Source organism: Aristolochia californica, unplaced genomic scaffold (assembly GCF_029961685.1).
Source record: "Aristolochia californica isolate CCGP_79_NKW_82.1479 unplaced genomic scaffold, dmAriCali1.0.hap1 SCAF_10, whole genome shotgun sequence".
NCBI lineage: Eukaryota > Viridiplantae > Streptophyta > Magnoliopsida > Piperales > Aristolochiaceae > Aristolochia > Aristolochia californica.
In genome coordinates, this window is record NW_027181771.1 from 3335594 (window position 1) to 3356609 (window position 21016).

General features: G+C 39.4%; 2 protein-coding genes across 2 annotated transcripts; one reads left to right on the plus strand and one right to left on the minus strand.

Moving 5' to 3' along the window:
- Positions 1-266: 266 nt before the first annotated feature.
- LOC137940448 (PRA1 family protein B3-like) lies at positions 267-3072 on the plus strand. The gene is made up of 2 exons (XM_068785522.1): positions 267-1151; positions 2789-3072. The coding sequence occupies exon 1, from the start codon at positions 471-473 to the stop codon at positions 1125-1127; it is 657 nt and encodes a 218-aa protein (XP_068641623.1). The 5' UTR covers positions 267-470; the 3' UTR covers positions 1128-1151; positions 2789-3072.
- A 495-nt stretch (positions 3073-3567) lies between these two features.
- LOC137941509 (uncharacterized) lies at positions 3568-19385 on the minus strand. The gene is made up of 9 exons (XM_068786958.1): positions 19232-19385; positions 11295-11498; positions 11030-11109; positions 10680-10733; positions 4651-4911; positions 4462-4524; positions 4308-4376; positions 4178-4223; positions 3568-3779 (listed from the first exon to the last, which is right to left on the minus strand). Exons 1-9 carry the CDS (start codon positions 19263-19265, stop codon positions 3718-3720), a joined length of 873 nt encoding a protein of 290 aa, XP_068643059.1. The 5' UTR covers positions 19266-19385; the 3' UTR covers positions 3568-3717.
- Between the last annotated feature and the right edge of the window lie 1631 nt (positions 19386-21016).

The following is a 21016-nucleotide window of genomic DNA, read 5'->3' on the forward strand; positions in this document are numbered from 1 at the left end:
GAAGGCGGGACGTGTTGAACCTGGCTCTAATACCATGTTAAGAGGCTGTCTAATATAACCTAAAAGACTAGTTGTACGAAAAACCAACCTAAAAGACTAATTGTGCGAAAAACTAACCTAATCAAGAGATGTAGACCGGTACCACCTCTGACATAAGAATATGTTATTATTTAATTTTAATAAGGTACAATTTAACACTTAAAATGTATATGATTCCATAAAGGAGAGAAATGGTGGGAATGGCACATAATTAACGATGCCCTAGCCGTGACCACAGAAATTTCCAGCATTCCTTCCTCGAAAATAGCGATCAGGTCTCCTCACTTTTCCTCTTCCTTCCACGGCAGTTGAATTCGCCCTCCTATATCATCCCTCCCAACTTCAATTTCTTCACCAGTTTACGTCTCTGTCTCTCTCTAGATCTCCTCCCAGTCCCTTACCCCCTCCTGCATCTAGAGAGAGAAAACATAATGGCATCTCTGCCTCAGCAACCACCGCTCTCGATCCCCTCCTCTCAGACTGTCGGTGCCTCAGCTTCTCCGATTTCCGCCGCCAACACTCCCGCCTTCCGTGCCTTTATCTCCCGTCTCTCCGAATCCCTCCGCCTCGCCGTCTCCCACCGTCGTCCCTGGTTGGAGCTCCTCGATAGGACCGCCTTCTCTCGCCCCGATTCTCTCTCCGATGCCGCCGCTCGCTTCCGAAAAAATCTTTCTTATTTCCGCATCAATTATCTCATCCTCGTCTCCTCCGTTCTCGCCCTTTCCCTCCTCTCCCATCCTTTCACTCTTCTCCTTCTCGTTGTCCTCCTCTCTGCTTGGCTCTTCCTCTATCTCTTCCGCCCCTCTGAATCTCCCGTTGTTATCCTTGGACGCCAGTTCTCTGACAGGGAGACGCTTGTGGGCCTTGTCGTGCTCACCGTAGTTGTCGTCTTCCTTACCTCCGTCGGTTCTCTTCTCATTTCCGCTTCGTTGATCGGATTTGCTATAGTGGCCGCTCATGGGGCCTTCCGGATACCGGAGGATCTATTCTTGGACGATCAGGAGCCTGCCGGAGCCGGATTGTTGTCCTTCCTTGGTGGCGCCGCCTCTGTTGCTGCTAGCGCCCCTGCCGTTGCCACACGCGTCTGATCGGACCGGATCTGATCATTGCCGGTAAGTTTTGGTCCTTTAATCTCCGAGTTTTCAGAGTTAGGGTTTTTTTCGCTTTTCCTAATATTATATTATAACAGGTTTTTTTTGGTGTTGTCGCTTCGACTATTTACCTTTACCTTGTAGTTCTCGATATGGATCTTGCCAATTAGTTCTTGTGATCTGTCGGCTTCTACTAGGTAGATTGTGAATTGTGGTAGATCTGTTCATTTCTCCTGCATTCTCTCTAAATTGATGCCCTGCATATTCCTTTTTTTCTCTTTATTACGCTGATCTATATAGTTTGAAATTGGTCTGTTTCTTTAAGATAGACCTGCGTAGCACAGAAAAATGACTCTGGAACTTTTTTTCTCCCTTTATTTTATTCTTTGATGAGGCTATTTCCCTTAGCATGTTCAGAAAGTGGAGTGGAAAGTGCTCATTCAGGGAATTCAGATGCTGCGTCCCCTTAAAAGGGGCAATCTGGAATCCGTTCGTTATGGTGAAATTTTGCACTGTTAACAACATTAGATTTCTGTTAATAGATGATATTAGCTTTCCATTTTCCAAACGATGTCACTGATGGAAAAATTAGCATTTCTTTGAGTAATTGGTCACCATAGAATTCACATTTCATTCCAACTAATGGAAAAAATAGCATTTCTTGAGGAAATGATCACCATAGAGTTCACATTTTATCTAACCTTTCTCAGTGACCTACCTTGGATGTCTGATATCATTTCATTATTGATGCAAATTTAACTTCGGTTGGAATGTTTTATATATCATTACCAACAAAAACCTTAGATTTCAGATAATTGACCCTATGTTTCGAAATTATGCCACTGCCACAAAATTACATTGCTTAAGAAAGTAGTCGCACAAGAGTTCACATTCTATATGCAATTTCACTTCCATTGGAATGTCTTAACTAATTGTCAATGACTAAAGTCTCCAGTTTCACCTTATAGATTTATATGGCACCATATTTTCCCCATTACTGCTTCCAATTAAAAAGCTTACATTGTTTGGAGAAGATGATGACTCTGGTTTTCAGATTCTATTCCACTTCCTAGGGTGGTCTATGTTTTCTTGGGCATTAAGCCTACCACCAAATGTGACGTTTGAGACATATTGCAAGCCAAAAATCGTACATGTATTTGTCCCTCAGAATTCTTTTTGCATTGATGAAATTATTGTTTCGTATTTTTATCTTTTTATGCAGTTCACATGTCTTTTCCATTTTGAAACTGAACTGTCATCAAGGTTCTTGTGTTTGCACTGGATTTTAAGTCCTTATTGGAGCACGCCCTCTATTATTTTGAGTGAAATATCAGTTTAAATCATTATTCTGATTTTTATGATCATCATTGTTTTCCCATATTGTGATTAAATTTTGAAGTCTGATTTGGACTGTATTGTCCTATCATCTTGTATAGATCAGATTGACTATATTGCATCCATATTTATTTTTTTTAAAAATGTTCGTTCATGTTGTTGCTGCATTTGTTGAAAGTTGTAGTGCGGTTTTTTTGCATCAGAATTCTACCCTCGCATGATTCTTGTTTTATGGGAGCTTAAATGATTCACTTATTAAATTTGCTTGTTTGTTTATAAGTTAAATCCGAATGGTGTTTTACCTTTTTTTTCTCTTGTTACAGAGATCTGCCACAGTTGGATATCAGCGTGCACATTTGAGACTATCTGCATTTCTGATTGAATTGTTGGTATTTTTGACCTTTTTGAGGTGAAAAAAATGCAATATTCTTTCTGTAATTTGTATGTAGACAAGTTTGAGACATGGGTTTATATGATTTTATATAGTCGTTCTGTTTTGGTTTCATATGAAATTCATGTAACATTTAAGTTGTGAATGATAGAGATCTCTTCAAGGTTTATATGGTTTTTTGTTCACAGTCAAATTCAATCATGGTTCGTTATATTACTGGTTTCTCTTGTGAAAATTTGTAGATTTCTTTTCCATTACGAGTCTTGTGTCCGTTTTTCCTTTAGTGAATGTGTGTTCGGCGCTGGAGAAAACCATTGTGAGGTGCTGTTGTTGGAAGGATGTCTTGGATATTGTTAGATGTGTATCAGTTTGCGGCTTATTTGATGATGTCCTTTCCAAATTATTTAAACAAACACAGATTGGACAGACTAATTGAACAAGCTTTTGAAAAGGGGAGAGCAAATGGCCGGCGGTATAAATTCACTAGGGTCATACTTGGTGCTTGTAACTGGTCCAGAGCACGTACTCGCTGCTTAAATTTTAAGCAACAAATCTGAACTCTTGGTTTGATAATATAGCCTGAACCATCGATGGAAATGGGTCATACAAATGCTACCTATTTGAAGAAATAAGTAAGCAGTTTACGGGACGGACATTTTTTCCTATTAATTCTTCTTGATTCCTCTTAACTTGAAGAAATGTTAAAAAAGATTAAAAAAAGAGCAACATAACCACCAACAAACTCAATTACAATTCTGTCTGCCCGGAAGCACAAGAAAAAAATTACAGACTGAAAAGACGAGTTAAAACCTAGTAATTTCGTGAGAAGGTTAAGCAGGCATGGTGAGTGCAATCTAAAACTTACTTGATCCCACTGAATGAAGGTAAGACAGCCACAAGAGGATCCCCATAGCCAACCGCCTCTGCAGATCAGAAAACAGTCAAAGTTTATGACTTTTGCTTGTGATATGAGTAGAAGAGAAGGGGACAGCAATTGGGGACAGTAATTCCCAATGACACCCAGTCACACAAGAATGTTCTTATGGTTTATAGAGTTGGAATCACTTGAATAAGCATTTTCAAACTCCAAGAGGCATTTAACAACTACAAGTTTAATTCAAGTAATAACCACACAAATGTGACTCCGTAGATTTATCAATCAAAACTTATGGAAGCAAGTGTCGCACCATCCAGTGTCTGGTGAAAAAGAGAATTTTGCCATGTGAAGAAACCGACACTTTGATGAATGTTATCTGACTGATCAAGGATAAGATTTTTCGAAAATTTTAACCCAAATGACGAGTGATAGTAGGTGTATTACCTCCATCCTTGTAAAGAAGCTTTAGGACTTCTCCTGCCACATCCGACTGCATGAGAAATCATAAGAAATAAGCAAATAATGGGCAAGAAAGTTCTAGCATTGAGTAGTTCCCATCAAGATGAAAACTCACTTTGACTGGAAGCTCACTACCAAACTGATCCAAGTAACCAATGACCTGTCCTTCTTTGATTATATCCCCCTGTTCAGATTAAAAGTGATATTTAGTTACAACAACACTACCCACATTTTAAGATAGTCAATGCAACTACTGATACGACTTTTACCTCTTTACAGATGGGAGGCTGCTTCTTGCCTTTAACTGTTCTCCCCCTCCTGAATGTACCAACCTGGTGAAGTTGGGAGAGATTTGATTAGTTAAAGTCAGAAATTTATGTGTCTCCGCTTGTGGAATTATGATTAATTTGAGATGAGATTCATGATGTCATTTCTTTAGCCAAATCTTTGATCCTTACAGTTGGAGATGATACTAAAACATATGTATTTCCAGAACCCTCTAGATAGGCGAGCTTTGAGGCCTTTGATGACAGCGAGACATTTGAAAAAGGGTTGTTGGTTATTGGAGAAGATTTTGATGACTGAATGGGTTCTGCAGCTGCAGAACTAGATTCAATCATAGTTTTGGTTGGAACCTCTGGTGGTGTCGAATGTGAGGGAATGGCAGATGTTTGAATTTGTACAGCTCCTCGTTTCAGATACATTTCGAAGCCTCCAACCTGTAGAAGAATTTGATACATTGTAAGTTCTTACCAGGTAGGTTTTGAAAGTGGTTAGGAACATACTTTCGATTTAAAGTTACAGATAACATTCACACACCCACTAGCTATTCTCCCTAAATGCTTCTGATAGGCGTGCATAGCAACATGATAATTGTGCATGCTAATTTCTTTCTGCAAAAGAACTTAAAGAATGCTACCATAAATCAAGAAACCAAACCAGGACAGCAATCTACCCTTCTAACTTTTTTTTTTTTTTTTTGAAAGCAATCTACCCTGCTAACTTTACTTCTCTATTTAGAAATAACATGCTGATCTGGTATTCAGACACATTTTTTTTAATTCTAAAAATTGGTGCCCGCCACCAATGCCAGACACAATTAAGCAATAATCCAAGACCTCACATGAAGAAACCACCAAAAATGGCCTGAGTAAAAACTGATTCCAGTGGTACATGACATATTAAAATCATATAACAGTGAAACACGAAGTTTCTCCCACCAAATAAAGAGATTCTGACAGTTATGTGATTGACAGGAAATTCCACCAGCAAGAAATCCTAACAAAAGCCAGTATACTTTGACAAAAGAGCGTATGTTCAAAGATGGCTATAGTGATTTAACAAGATAAAACATATGAAGGGCACAGGGTAAATAGACTCCAGAAAGGAGTTATTGCATAAGCAGGTGGCATGAGCATTCTGGTTGTTTTCAAAATGTGAAAATTTATTTCAAAAAAAAAATATGAAAATTGAAGACTGAAGAGGAGAAAGAGAGAAAATGAGAGAGGAGAGATGACCAAAATACCCCTGATTAGATTTTCTCACACTAAGGAATAGTCCCACATGGATTAGTGAGTACAAAGATCTTGAGTTTATTAGTTGGAAAAGAGGTTTCCCAAGTTGGCCAGTCATTTTGGGATGTGCTTTGGACCCAACTTTACATGGTATCAGAACAAATACTCATATGTAGGCCTACACCTAAACTATCCACTTGTAGAGCCACAAAAGAGGGCTTACATGTGAGGGGGAGTGTTAAGGAATAGTCCCACATGGATTAGTGAGTACAAATATTTTGAGTTTATTAGTTGGGAAAAAGGTTTCCTAAGTTGGCTAGTCATTTTGGGATGGGCCTTGGACCCAACTTTACACCCCCCTTAAGCTGGAGCATATATGTCCATAAGACCCAACTTGTCACAGAAACTCATAAATACACATTTTCCCAAGGCTTTAGTGAATACATCTCCAAGCTGATCTCCAAACCAAACATATGAGGTGATTACGTCCTTTCTTATAACAACATCCTGAATAAAATGACAATCCACCTCTATGTGTTTTGTTCTTTCATGAAGTACTGGATTACTGGCAATAAAGATAGCTGCTTAGTTATCACAATACATAGTCATGGGCACATCTTGACAAAAACCTAACTCTTGTGTCACAGACTTCACCCACTTTAATTCACTAACAATATGAGTCATTGCTCTATATTCTGCTCTAACATTAGACCAAACCACCACATTTTGCTTCTTACTCTTCCAACTTATCGAATGACACAATAACTAGTAGTAGACTTCCTATCCAATTTGGAATCAGCATAGCCGACATCAGAAAAAACTTCAATTTTCAAATGATCACTGGGTTTAAAGAAGAGACCTTTCCCTGGTACCCTTTTAAATATTTTAAAATTCTCTGTGTAGCTTCCAAATGGACTTTGGGTATGTGTTCTATAAATTGGCACAATACACTCACTGCAAATGAGATATTTGGTCTAGTAACTGTAGCATATATGAGTTTTCCAACTAATCTTTGGTACACTGTCTTGTCATTCAGTTCTGCAATCTGATCATCATGGAGATCATGTCCAATTTCCATTGGAGTGTTTGGCTCCTAATAGTTCGTATTCTTGTAACATATTCGTTACCTACTTCCGCTATGTCAACACAAGACCTTCCTTGCTTCTTGCTACTTCAATCTCAAAAAAATATTTCAGTAACCCTAGATCTTTAGTGTGGAAATGTTTCACTAGAACCAATCTAACTTCTTCAATGCCAACCAGATCATACCAAACAATGTAATGTCATCTACATACACCAATAACACTACAACCCCATATGATCTCTTCAGTACAAACAACGAGTGCTCACAATGATTTCTAGAGAACCCCATTGACATTACCACTTGGCTACACTTTCCAAACTATGCCCATAGGCTCTATTTTAAGCTACAAATAGCTTTCTTGAGTCCATATTTTATGCATCTCCCTTGAGCAACATATCCCAGTGGTTGCTCCATATAAACTTCTTCTAGATCACCATACATGAAAGCATTCTTTATATCTAGTTGACATAGGACCATCCTTGATTTACTGCAAGAGACACTAGAATATGGACAACGGATAACCTGGTAATTAAAGAGAATGCCTCAAACATATCAACCCCAAAAGTCTGTGTGTACCCTTTTGCCACCAACCGAGCCTCAAATCGTTCAATTGAGCCATCAACCATATACTTCATTGTATACACCCATCCACATCCAACAACAACAACTCCTAGAGGTAAGTCACATAACTACCATGTTCCTCTATCTAACAAAGTTTCCATTTCAACATCCATGGATTACTTCCACTGTGGAGAAGAGAGAGCATCCTACACAAAAGAAGGAATAGTGCAAGTAGAAAGAGACAACGCAAACTTTTTGTATATGTCAGACAAGGAACTAAAAAATTAAAATGAGACAACGGATAACGAGTACCTCTTCTGGCACCCTTTCAAAGAGCAACATGGCGGTGTAGATCACTTAACTCAGGATCCTTGGACAAATCAGGGTCATGGCCCAACATGAGAGAAAAGGTTGTAGGCTGAGAAAATGGCATCTACCAACGATGATATACCTACAATGGTTTCTCAATAGTAGCACTAGGTGAAGGTCCAAAACAATCACCAAACGGGAGAGGAATAACCGATCCAGTACTAGAGAAGGAGAGGGTGCAACATTGAACGAAGATGACATAAAGAAAGGGGTATCCTTAAAAAATATAACATCAACAAAGATAAATGTTTTCCTAGTAGATGGACAAAAACACTTGGAACACTTTTGTGTTTGAGAAATACCTTAAGTAGACACACTTGACAACACATGGAGACAACTTATCTTTGGATGGGCCAAAGATATGAGCAAAACACACAACTAAACACATGAGGAGACACAGGGAATAATGGTGCAGAGGGAAGCAAGACTTGGATAGCATAACAATAATATGGCTTAGGTAAATTCATATGAAGCATCAATATACAAGCCACTTGTAACAAATGACACTTTTTGCATTTATGTGACTCCATTTTGTTCTTCTACAATTGTTACTCTTCCTCTCGGACCTACCATCACCTTGGCCTCGATCTCGACCAGAACTATCTCTACCTTGACCTCTACCACCACTAGTATGGCCTCTGGATGACTCCGTAAAACCAGAAGTGTTAAGTGCAGTAGCTTCCACTATTTTGACCCCTTTCCCCCTTTGGGAATAACTGGGGTCTCAACTCGCATAATCCTCGAAAATTAGTGGTGGCCAATGTAAGCACATCATCAGAGGCAAGTACTTGGGCCTTAATCCCATCAAATTCAGACCCCAAGCCATCAAGGAATCTAGCAACCAGTAGCTGATTATGCTCTTTCCTCAATTCACGCTCATATGTAGTAAACAGATGATACACATTGATTTCCTACCAAATTCCGAGAAATGCACTGTAGTATGCAGTAACATATCTATTACCCCTCTTAAGACCAAAGAAGTCTGTATACAGTTCTTACACACAAGACATGTTACTCTCTTGTGCATATAGTGATTCCAATGACACCCACATTGACTTTGCAATTTCACAATTCATCACCTGATTCCTCAGTGTAGAGTCAATGTTGTTAACAATCCATGTTATAATTTGACTATCCTCTTCTCAATCATCATTTGTAGGAACTAGAGGGTTATTTCAAATATATTTAGTCTTCTTCTTGGCTTTCAATTACATTCTGACAGATTTGGCCCAGTTAAGATAATTGGCTCTAGACAAAAAGAAGGGTTTCGATAACTTTATTTTTGAGAGGGCGTGGCATGATTCGAAGTCGCGACTTGACGCTCCTGGTTGTAAAGAGAATACCATCAGACCACACGGCCTTAGGTGAGGGTTTCGATAACTATTAAGAAAAATAGCAAACAGAGAAAAACAGAGGATAAGTTTATCTAAGAGAAAACAAATACCAGAACCTCATTCAATACCAAAAGATTTATTTCTATGTTACATATGAAGCCAGTTTATAAGTATGGTCATTCAAAAAAGTAGAAAATTTTCAGCTGTTCCATTCTATGTATTACTAAATCTAGTTCTACTTGTTGAAAAAGAAATTGAAAATAGGAAACAATTTCAACTGGTAGACTCGCTAACTTTATGCTTCAGTAAATTAGAAACAAGAACTAAATCTTAAAATAGGAAAATGTCACTTAAAAAGACCCTTCTTCTCATTGAAGCTTTTAACTAAAATAGTAAGTAGCTACATAAGTGATGTTTTCCAGAAAACAGCAAGTTACTCTTTAGTTTAAAACTTTTAACTTCAGCAAGCTTGCAACTTAAAGACTTTCCTATTTAGAAATTTCTATTCCTAGAACTTGAGCTTAAAATAGAAAATTCCTTCTTCCTTCTTCTTTATAAACACGAGTGACTTTAGGGTGATCTCTCCTCCTTAGATATTCTTCAACTAAATCATCCACATGATGTACTGCATTAGTTCTCTAAGTTAATAACATAAGTAATCCAAAATTCTGGGAGAGCATTGCATAGGCATGGACGAAAGGGGAAACTGTTTCCCATGGTGTTTTGATGAACAGTTTTTACAAATCAGAGACATAGGTGATTCTCTAGAGACATCTTGGTTACATCCAATACAATGCATAAATGGGCATGCATACATCTGCAAACTGGGCCCCTTGCATGAGAGTATTGTTACCGATATTTCTCTTCTTGAGGCCATGGACTTTGTGCAGCCTTTTGGCTGTTGAGGCATTCTTTTATATTTAATAACATTCTGCCATTAAAAAAATATTCTAGGAGAGAAAATTCAGAATAAAATTCTAGGGCAAATAAAATGGCAGCTCTAGAAAGCAGTCAAATCACAATGTTTTATAGTATTCTGAACACTAGAGCATCACAGAAAGTAACAGTTCTTCTTTGATTATATGTTCACCTTATCACTTATGTTATAAATTTCTAAAAATAATTATAGAAATAAGACCTACCCTTACAAGAAACAGTAAATTTCATGATTTACTTGACAAGTAATCAACTTTTTAAAGCAATTGTATAAAGAGCAACTGTACCTTATTGAAAGGGGCTTTTGGTCACTTTCTTAACATAGTTGACCAGATTACCAGTATGGCAAGTTATGTTTTAGAAACAAACAATTGAAATTGTGATTCTTTAGAAAAAAAATTAAAAGACAACATAGCTGTTTAGAGGTACAACACGTGAAGAGTGACTAAAATCCACTCTGGTAAACATGGAGGTCCAAAGGCAGCCTCAGTTGAAGCAATTCAGTTCCATTCATTTATTGAGACCTATTGCTTCATTTCTTTGCATTTATTTCTTTACCTCCTAGACAGCCATAAGAGCTTCAAATTTCTTCCATTAAGTACGATATAAAATGAAATAGGCTCTCAAGTTCATCATTGATTTACTAAAAGTAAAACAGACATGTGTCAAAGGATGAACAGAAACTGCACCTTCACTTTTAGTTCCGCAATATCTGTCTGGTCGCATACTTCCATGATCAATGACTGGAATGCAGAAAGAGATGATGATGGTCATTTTCTGAAGGAAATTTAAAATAAAATAAAATAATTTTAAAAAGAGAAATACAAAAATGTTATAATGAGTAAGGAAATGTTACTCGAAGAATAGAACAAAAAAATTTATTTTCACAAGTTATCCGTGAGGTTCACACAGAGCAAAATATAATAAACATTTAGTAAGTGATAGTCATTAGACAGCAAAAATTAGACATGCAGAAAATTTGCTCTGTTTGTGATCTTGATAAACAAAAAGAACTAGGGTAAATAAACTCCAGTCACACCTCAAATGCATTTGGGAAAGTTATAGGTCGCAGTGTTGTCTTCTCCAGTGGTCCTTTTGAGCTACTCTTTGAAGGTACAGCTGGTTGAAAAGAGGAGGGCTTTAGTAAATACACAGCACAGAAGAATTCAAGGAAAGTAGGTTATATATCCTCAACTATTACAGTAACATGTTTAAAACAAAAAACATAATGATTTTTTAAACAAAATAACAATGGCAAAACCTTTTGAGTTAAACCAAAAACGTACTGTAGTAATGAAACTTACAGTTAGATGTCACGGCCAATGGAGCTTCATAAGACTTAATACATGGCAGGAGCAATCTTTTCTTTTCCCATGGAGAAGGTATAAGCATTCCACTTGCTCCCATCCCAAGAGGTAACAATTTTTTGGTTGAGATGGCATTATGTACGGGAACCATGCAAGTTTTTTCAAGGTTGGCTCTCAGATGCAGAACTGTCCCTACCTTACCTGATACATCGCACACATACCATACCGTCAACCACAAATACAGATCTTTTACCAGGAAAATCATGTTGGATTATTGAATTGTAAATTTTTTTTTAAAAAAAAAGAACTGCTGCAAATAGCTATCAGATTCACCAATAAGAAAATGAGGCTCACCGAGTATAAACTACTGAAAAATTATGGTTTTTTAAATATATGTACATATAAAAAATGAAGATGTTAGATCTAAAATCAGGCTCTGAAGCTCCTAACTTTGTTGTCTAACCCTAGTTATTGTCAGTTTCTTTCTCCAAGACAACCTCTTTGAATCTCTCCTATGTCAGTGATTGAAAATTTGATTTGAATAGAATAAAACAATTTTATATTATCATTCAAACATTTAAATGACAAATAAAAGTCAAATTTATTCTACAGTATTCTACATCCTAAAGTGAATTCACTTTGTCAACCCCCTTACGCATTTGCACACCAAGTGTTTTATTGAAAAGGGAATCCTTGGCAATCATATTCATGCCTTATTCCTTTTTTATTTCTTTTCAAGGGTAAGATGGCCACGGAATGTCACGGTACACCTATAATTTGATTAGGAACCATAAGGCAAAAGAAAGGTTCACCCGAACATTACTAGCTTATAATGAATGATTTCATCTAGTTTTCCTTTTAATTTCCTTTTCTAGTTAAGCCCATGACTATTTTCTTTCCCATTAAGAGTTGAAAAGAGGCCTCTTACTTACATTCTTTACATTTCATCCATATTCTACCAGCAGTTATAAGTTGATTCCAGTTATTTCCATTTTGTTACCCAACAATCACTACTTTTGCATATTCAGCAAAAATATATTGCTGAAAACGAAATACCACCCTGCCACCGTCAAATGGTGGCAGAACAGAATCCCAATGGATGATTCCTCAAGAGATGTCTTCACCGCTTTCTTCTCATACTCAGAGACTTGAACTCATGGACTTCTCAGAAAAGGAAAGACAATCCAACTGATAGAACTGCTTATAACCATTAAAATCAAACTATTTAATGTTTGTGGGGTTTCAAAGATTAAAAGTGAAGGCAAAAGAATTTATGAAAACATATAGTTCGAAAAGGCTACAACAATGAAAAATTAGATTATCTTTGCAGATCCTAATTCAGTAAACCTCTTTAGTGAACTTAACTGAAGTGATCGGCTGAAATTGTTTTAAAGAATAATGTAAAAACTGGTGCCTTAAAATCAAGACTCAAGTAAAAAAAACAACTGAATCTGCTAAGAGTGCTTGAATTGTGTCACTACAAGGAGCATCTTGGAATGAGTGAACTAGAATAACAAAAGATGATTTCCACTATTAGTGTCTAATGAGCATGCCTACAATAATATCAGTGAGACAGTGGCACGGGAAATGGAGTTTCCATTGGTATAAAAGTATAAGATGAAAACATCTTACAAATTGTTGTAAAACCAACAATTGAGAAGTTAATGACACTTAATGGATATAAGGAAGCCTACCTATGGGAATGCATGCTCAAGCAACTTTTCCTTCCATGAAGAATATTGAAGTTCTAAAAGGCCAGAGGTCCAGAGCTGCAAAGCTAAAATTGATTCTTAGGTTAGGGTTGTCTTTATACATGGTAACGTGGAGGAAAAGCTCAAAGAAGAATGAATTTTCCAAGTGATATTGAAAAATAAATTGAGGAGAAAAATGGTTGGTGGAAAAAAAAGTTCCCCATTTGTCAGTAGAATACAAGGGCTTTGACACTGTTGGAGACCAGAGTATGAAGAGGACTTACCGATAATGGAGAGACAATTCCGAGAAGAAGAAAGCTGAAGATGAAGTTGGTTTGTCACTGTCTAGACTTTGAGGGTCTATAATCCTCCCTGGTTCACCCTTTTTCTTTTCTATCTCTCTCCTCTACTACCCGTCTCCTTTATACCTTATTCTGCAAACTAACTGTCCTCTTAAGGGACAGCTTTGCTGCTGTCAGGTGGATGGGTCCCATTGGCTCCAGGGTGTCCCCTTCCCCTTCATCTAACTGACTGCCCTTCCTTTGTTTTGCCCTGCCCTTTCTGCCCCGCGATTGAGTGGCACCTTGTCCTCAAGGTGAAATGATGGAAACTGGGACAAAAAGGTGTTGTAGGGTTCCCACATAGCTTCAAAATCAGGAAGAGCTTTCCATTGGACAAGTACTTTGAGGGAGCCATCTTGGAGTTGTCGGGTGTTGCGGATGTTGGCTGGCTGGACAGAAAGTTCCATGTCCTCTGTGAGGCAATGAGGTAGGGTTGGCTAGTGGGTAGCCTTTTTTAATTGGCTGATGTGGAAGACAGGGTGGCTGTGGGAGTAGGAGGGGAGGTCAAGGCGGTAAGCTACTTCACCAATCTTGTCTAGAATTTTGAAGGGGCCATAGAAGCGAGGGCTGAATTTTTCATTAGGTATACGGGCTAAGGATCAGAGACAGTAGGGCCGTAGCTTGAAGTAAACAGAATCACCGATTCGAAATTGGGGGTCCCTTCTTTATAGAATCAACTTATGCCTTCATTCGAGCTTCAGCTTTGTGTAGATTGAACTTGAACTCTTCTAAGATGGCATCATGGTCCTGCAGTTGGCGGTCCACTTCATCTACCAGGAAGGTACTGAGGGAGTACCAAAGTAATGACGGTGGGTCCCTTCTGTAGAGAGCTCGGAAGGGTGCCATACTAGCTACCTTGTGGAATGTGGTGTTGTGCCAGAATTCAACCCACGGGATCCATTTAGGCCATCTCCGAGGGTGGCCACTAGCAAAGCAGCAGAGGTACGTGGTTAAACACTTATTGACAACCTCGATCTGACCGTTTGTTTGAGGATGATATGCAGAGCTTGTGTGGAGCTGAGTACCGGATTGTTTAAAAAGATCCCTCCAAAAGGCAGTGATGAAGATCCATCTCTATCAAACACTATGGAACGGTGAAATCCGTGCAAGCGAATGATGTCTCTGATGAACAGGGCAGACACCTGGGTGGTAGTGTATGGGTGACTAAGGAGGAAGTGGTTGTACTTGGTCAGCCAGTCCACGGCTACGAGAATAGTGTCAAACCCTTGAGCCTTGGGAAGACCGCTGAGGAAATTGAGGGAGATATCCTCCCATATCGGGTTGGGAATGGGGAGTGGTTGGAGAAGCTCGACTGGTGTGAGTGCATTGTATTTGTTTTGTTGGCAAGTCTCACAACTGGCTACAAACCGTTGGACGTCTCGTTTGAGGCCTATCCAATAAACCACATTGGCAATGCGCCTGTAGGTGCGATAGTACCCCGATGTCCACCGGAGGGGATAGAGTGGAATTCTTGGAGGAGTCAGGGGATGCAAGAGGCGGAGGGTGACAACACAAGGCGGTTCTTGTGCATGAGACAGCCTTTGGCAATGTGGTAGGGCAGGTGACTGGCATTGTTGATGAGTAGATCTTGCTGAATTTGGCGAAGGTTGTTGTCCTTGTGGATTTCGTGTTTCAATTCTTCAAGGCTGGAAAAACATACCAGGGAGACAACAAATATATCTACTGACTCTGCTTTGCGCGAGAGAGCATCAACTACGTTGTTGTCTGCACTGGGCTTGTATCGGATTTTTAAGTCATCCCCATGAGTTTTGTTATCCACTTTTGTTGTTCCTCTCCCATCAGCCTTTGGTTCATCAAGAAACATAGACTTTTCTAATCAGTGCGGATAACAAAGTGTCGGCCCAAGAGGTAATGTTGTCACTTTTTTTTTTTTTTTTTTTTGAGAGGGGCGTGGCGCGATTCGAACTCACGACTTGACGCACCTGATGTAAAGAGAATACCACTAGACCAAACGGCCTTAGGTGGTAATGTTGTCACTTTTGTACGACAAAGATGATAATCATCAATTCACGCTTGTAGACAGATTTTAGATGAGCTCTGGGTGAAAGAGCTTGACTCAGGAATGACACCGATCGCCCTTCTTGCATGTGTACCGCCCCTATTCCCGTGTCGAAGGCGTCAGTCTCCACAATGAACGGCTAGGAGAAATCTGGCATGGCTAGCACGGGAATGGTGGTCATAGCGTGTTTCAATTGGTCAAAGGCCAACAAGTTGCATCCTTCCATTGGAAAGCGTCTTTTTTTAACAACTGTGTGAGAGGTGCAGCAATTTTACCATAGCCCTTGACGAATCGTTGATAGTACCCAGTGAGACCCAGAAAGCCTCGAAGTTCCTTGATGTCCGATGGTGGATGCCAGTGGAGGATGTGCCCAAGGTAGTGTAGCTAGTGTTGACCAAAGGAGCATTTCTTTGGGTTCACCACCAGGTGATTATCTCCTAACAATTGGAGAGTGGTACACAAATGGGACAAGTGTGCTGCATGGTTAGGGCTATAGATCAAAATACAATCAAAGAAGACCAAAATGAACTTAGGGAGGTACGACTGGAAGATCTGGTTCATTGAGGCTTGGAAGGTAGAGGATGCATTTGTCAGACTGAATGGCATCACCAAAAACTCATAGTACCCGTCATGGGTGCGGAATGCCGTTTTAGGGATGTCCTCCTCCTTTACACAAATCTGGTGATATTCAGATTTGAGGTCCAACTTGGTAAAAACTTGTGCTCCTCCCAGCTAGTCCATGAGTTACTCAATAGTGGGGATGGGGAACTTGTCTGGTATAGTCATCTTATTGAGAGCTCTGTAATCTACACAGAATCACCAACCTCCGTCCTTCTTTTTTACTAATAGCACCAGGTTGGAGAAGGGACTGCTGCTAGGGGTCTAGTGGCCGTGATGATGGCTGGCCAGGTATTGGTTTAAATACTTGAGAGAATTCCTCGAAGAGAGAGGCTAACTCTGGTGTCACCACTTCTGTCCGTTCCATGGGTTCAGTGGAAAGACCATAGATCTCTATGAGGCATCCTTGTCTTTCCTTCTCCAATTGAGAAAGACATCCCCTAGCAGACGCAGCCAAGCCACTCCTAGAACAACGTTAGCAGCCTCCATAGCAAAAAGGTGGAAGTGTTGTTTGATGGGGATGCCTTGAAAGTTCAAGCCTAAGTTTGGCGACATCCCCTCACCTTTAATACAGTACCCGTCGGCGACCTTGACTCCAAATGGTTTGCTCTGAGTGACTAGGAGTCGGGAGGTGTTGATAAAATTGTGGGACGCCCCGCTATCAATCAGAATGATGACATTGTGCCACCCTTTGTTACCCCTTAACGTCAATGTTTGGCTCGAAGTGATGCCTCCGTGAAATGTGTTGAGAGATAGAGTGACTAGTTCGTGTGTAAAGGGGTTCCAGATACTCGGCAGGGATGTTGTTACGATCTGGCGGAGGTTCCTCTTCGTCGAAGACATTCATTACATGGAGTTGGTGCAGCTTGCAACGATGTCCGGGTGAGAACTTCTCGTCGTAGCGGAAGCATAGCCCTTTCTCCCTCTTCGCTTGTGCTTCAGTGTCGAAAAGTCATCAGTACGAGAAGTCTCATCATGTTGTCGTCATTGGATGCCTTTCCACAGTGGATGGGGCTGCAGGGGCATCATCGCCAAAGAGGAAGGTGAAAATCCCTTTGGTTCGGGGTTGGGAGCGATTGGGGACAAAGATTGATCTGTCGATCCCGCAATCGACCTTGTCCCTACATGCCCGGGTCCACCCCACCTAAATTCACGGGTGAGGCCTAGAACCAAGTTGCGCTCGTCAATTCGGTGAGCGTCCTCCATCAGCGTAAGGAGAGACTCAGGCGGGTTGAGAGCTTGGCATGTACATCGTCCTAAAGGCTGTTGATGAATGCTCCCATTAAAAATTCGTCTGAAGCTTCGACGAGTAAGGTTGAAAGGAGCTCGAACTGCTCCCTATTGGCGGCGATGGTATCATCCTGCTGGAGTGCGAGGAGGACCTCATACAAACCTCCGATTTGCGATGGATAGAAGCAACAGAGGAGGGCCGACCGGAACTGCAACCATGTACGCATTGGAGCTCGGGTCTCTACCATTTGAATTCAGGGCTCTTCCCTCTAGGCAAAGGACAACTAACGGGATCTTATCTTTCTTTTTGACGGCATTGATGGCAAAATACCGGTCGGCATGGTAGAGCCAATTGTAAGGGTCTTCGTCGAAGAAAATGAGTAACCCCAATCTCCTTCCTCTCTGTTCCATGGCTGTTTCCCCTCGATTGCCTCCTCCAAAGCATTGTTTCTCTTGAACCGCCAATGTCTCTCCCATCGGCGACTTATCCTTGGCTCTCATTCCTTCCCGGAGCTCCATTAGAAGCTCCCCTATCGACTTCGATTCAAATTCTGAGTTCCATCATTCCACCTTCAATTTTGAAACCTCCCTTTCCACTAAATCCATTCTGCCTTCCAACCCTGATCTCACCATACCCAGCACGACCTTGCTCTGATACAAGATTGTTGGAGACCAGAGTATGAAGAGGACTTACCGATAACGGAGAGACGATTCCGAGAAGAAGAAAGCTGACGATGAAGTTGGTTTGGCACTGTCTAGACTTTGAGGGTCTAGAATCCTCCCTGGTTCACCCTTTTTCTTCTCTATCTCTCTCCACCGCTACCCGTCTCCTTTATTCCTTATTCTGCTAACTAATTGAAGGGATAACTTTGCTGCTGCCAGGTGGATGGGTCCCATTGGCTCCATGGGTGTCCCCTTCCCCCCTTCATCTAACTGATAACCCTTCCTTTGTTTTGCCTTGCCCTTTCTGCTGAATACTCATAGGATGAGGATGGGGCGTCCATCAGACACATATATGGCTTTCTAATAAAGGCGCTCCAAGCTAGAGAATGCCATCCAAATATGTTGTAAAAATATGTATTAATCTTTCTAACATGTTTAAGAAGAAAAAAAGAAACTTAAATTACCTTTTTCGTTAGAGTGCTAGTCACAGCTTCATCATATGCTTTTCAAATAGAAGTTCAAGTTAAAGGGGACAAAGCTACTACAATCACCTTTAAAGAAAGTATATACATACATTTATGTAGGAAGCAAAACAATCTTCCTTATTGATCCATAGGAAGGGATGAAGAACCAAATTGTGACAAAAAAATGAAAAATATTTCTACATTCAGCAACATTTTCTCCATTTTATTTATTTATTTTACTTCAAAGTACTAGACATTTATCAGCTAAAGTTAATTCTGCATTGAACTCTGCCTTTTCAGGAGAGACGGCTCTTGGATGAGCGGCAATATTTTCTTGGCATGTTGGACGGAGTAGAGGTTTCTGGTCCAAATGAAATTCTTTCTTAGGATCATCCCTTTGAATTTATGTTGACTGCACTACCCAAAATATCAGAAATATTTGTACTTGCTTGTGTAAATTTGAAATGATCCCAAATAGACAAAATTTCAGTGACTGTTTGACATAAGTACTCAGTTAAGCTAATTAATTTACGCATCCAATAACGTAAAGATGAGAGATCGGTCAAATGTTCAAAGAACGTCGGAACAGATCCATCTGCCAATCGGTACCCGAAGACAATCACTAATGAAACATCAAATAACACAATGCAAGACCAAATCAACATCATTAACACAAGAAAAATAAAAATAAAACCAGACACAAAAACCACCAAATTAAATACGAAACGTACTCGAGATTCAAGCATCAGCATCGGTAAACAGAAAGAAATAGCCTGATTTTTCGTTTACCCAGCATGTTAACCTCTAATAACCCGTCATTGCCCACCATTCTCAAAAAAAAAAAAAAAAAAATGAACAAAAAACAAAAAAATACAGGAGAGATCAAATCGAAGAGGATAACACTTACAGTGATAGGAATGGAGAGTAACGGCAGTTTCCATGGAATAGCAAGAGCCTTGAATAAGAGAGAGAAGAAGAAATCAAACCGGAAACTGATCAAGGAACGGGAGAGGTTGAGCTGCTACGCGAAGACAATGACTGGACTGTCCGTTTAATATTGAACAGTCCGCCTCCACATAAGTTTCTCCACCGCCCTCTTTGAATAAGTATTTCATTGGCCAGTGTGTGTGGGACCATTAACCGATGGTTGTCATTTACAAATCGTTACCCAGCGCAAAACTGAGGTTACAAAGGTAAATTGCCCGTTTATGAAGGTCATGCTACCACTGACTTGCTCAAAAATTTCGATAGGTAAAATTCAGAGATTCAACTCGACTGCCATAGGTCACCAAGCATTGTAAGTGACCAACCACCCTCATTAGCATCCCAAATTGTAGTTTTTAAGTATTTTTCCTTAATTTATTGCGTTCAATTCGCCCTTTAAATGACGATAGTGTTACTTTCTAGGAGAAACGACTCTTAAACGACTAGTCTTTACTTGTTTGATAATGTCTAGTTAAATGATTGCACACCTTACACTATCGACCAAGTCTTCTACCATGAAAAGTGAAGCTCTTCTTGCATTTTCATTGTTATGTGAATTTCATATAATTCACAAATGCCAAAACAAGGAAGTGTTTCGAAAGAGCTAAGTACTCGAGCTAGTTGTTTTATTATGTTAACATGTATATACTTTGAAATCCCATGATTTGGGATTGAATTAAGTTGCTAAATTTCATGGTAGTATCACCTAAGATTTGGTGTACGTTCATGAGCTGCGAAATTGTAATATCTGTTTCAATTAGAGGCTTTGAGCTTAACTGTAACACAGATAACTCCTTGTTGTGTTGTAAACTAATCAAAACTTGGATGAGCAAATTAGTAGTTTTGATATTTTTATTTATTATCATAAAGTTTTCATATATAAGAGATATTGATTGAGCTTAAGTTGTAAAACAAGCAATCCTTGTGGATAAACCTTGTGGTGGTAAGTTCAAAACCTCAACTCACAGTACTTAAAAAGCTTTTATGGCTGAGATTATGTTTTTAGAAGTGAAGTATGTTATCTACTCCTCGGAGAAAAACATTTGTTGCCTCTAGCCATGTAATTTCTCTTGTGCAATCAATTAGCTAGCTATAATTTGGCTGTTGTGACCTTGGATGTAAGTGTCTTATGGTTTCACTAATTAAAACATAGAATAGTCGACAACTAGGCCCCTTCATCACTAAGTAAATAACTATGGATAAAAACATTGATATGTGTTTTCTGACTACATAACCATCGTTAGGTTATCTTTAAAATTGCTATTGATGGCAAATATAAACACTATGCACAATGGTCAATGCTCGGATTCAAAAAGCCAACAATTTCTAAACCATCAGTGGATTAAGGACACTGATTGGTGCCTTTGAAACCATTGGTGGATATAAAGCAATTACCAATGATTTTGAAACCAATTATAGTTTAGTTAAAGACCCTAAACCATGACCATTGGCTCTATGGTTTTATGTTTTAAATAAAATTAATTACAATAATTGGGTTTGTTGCTGATTAAATTGGGCCTTGTTACCGATGGTTCAAACTGTTGTAATGACTTTTTTATTTGTTAACAAAATACGTTATTATGGACCGAAGACAAGAAAAAATGGTTCATTCTGTTCACATAAAAACACATGTCTAATCCTTTCACCAAACACCTGATAAAGAACTGTTTTAGTCTAGACACAAACACATTCAATACATTCTACCACG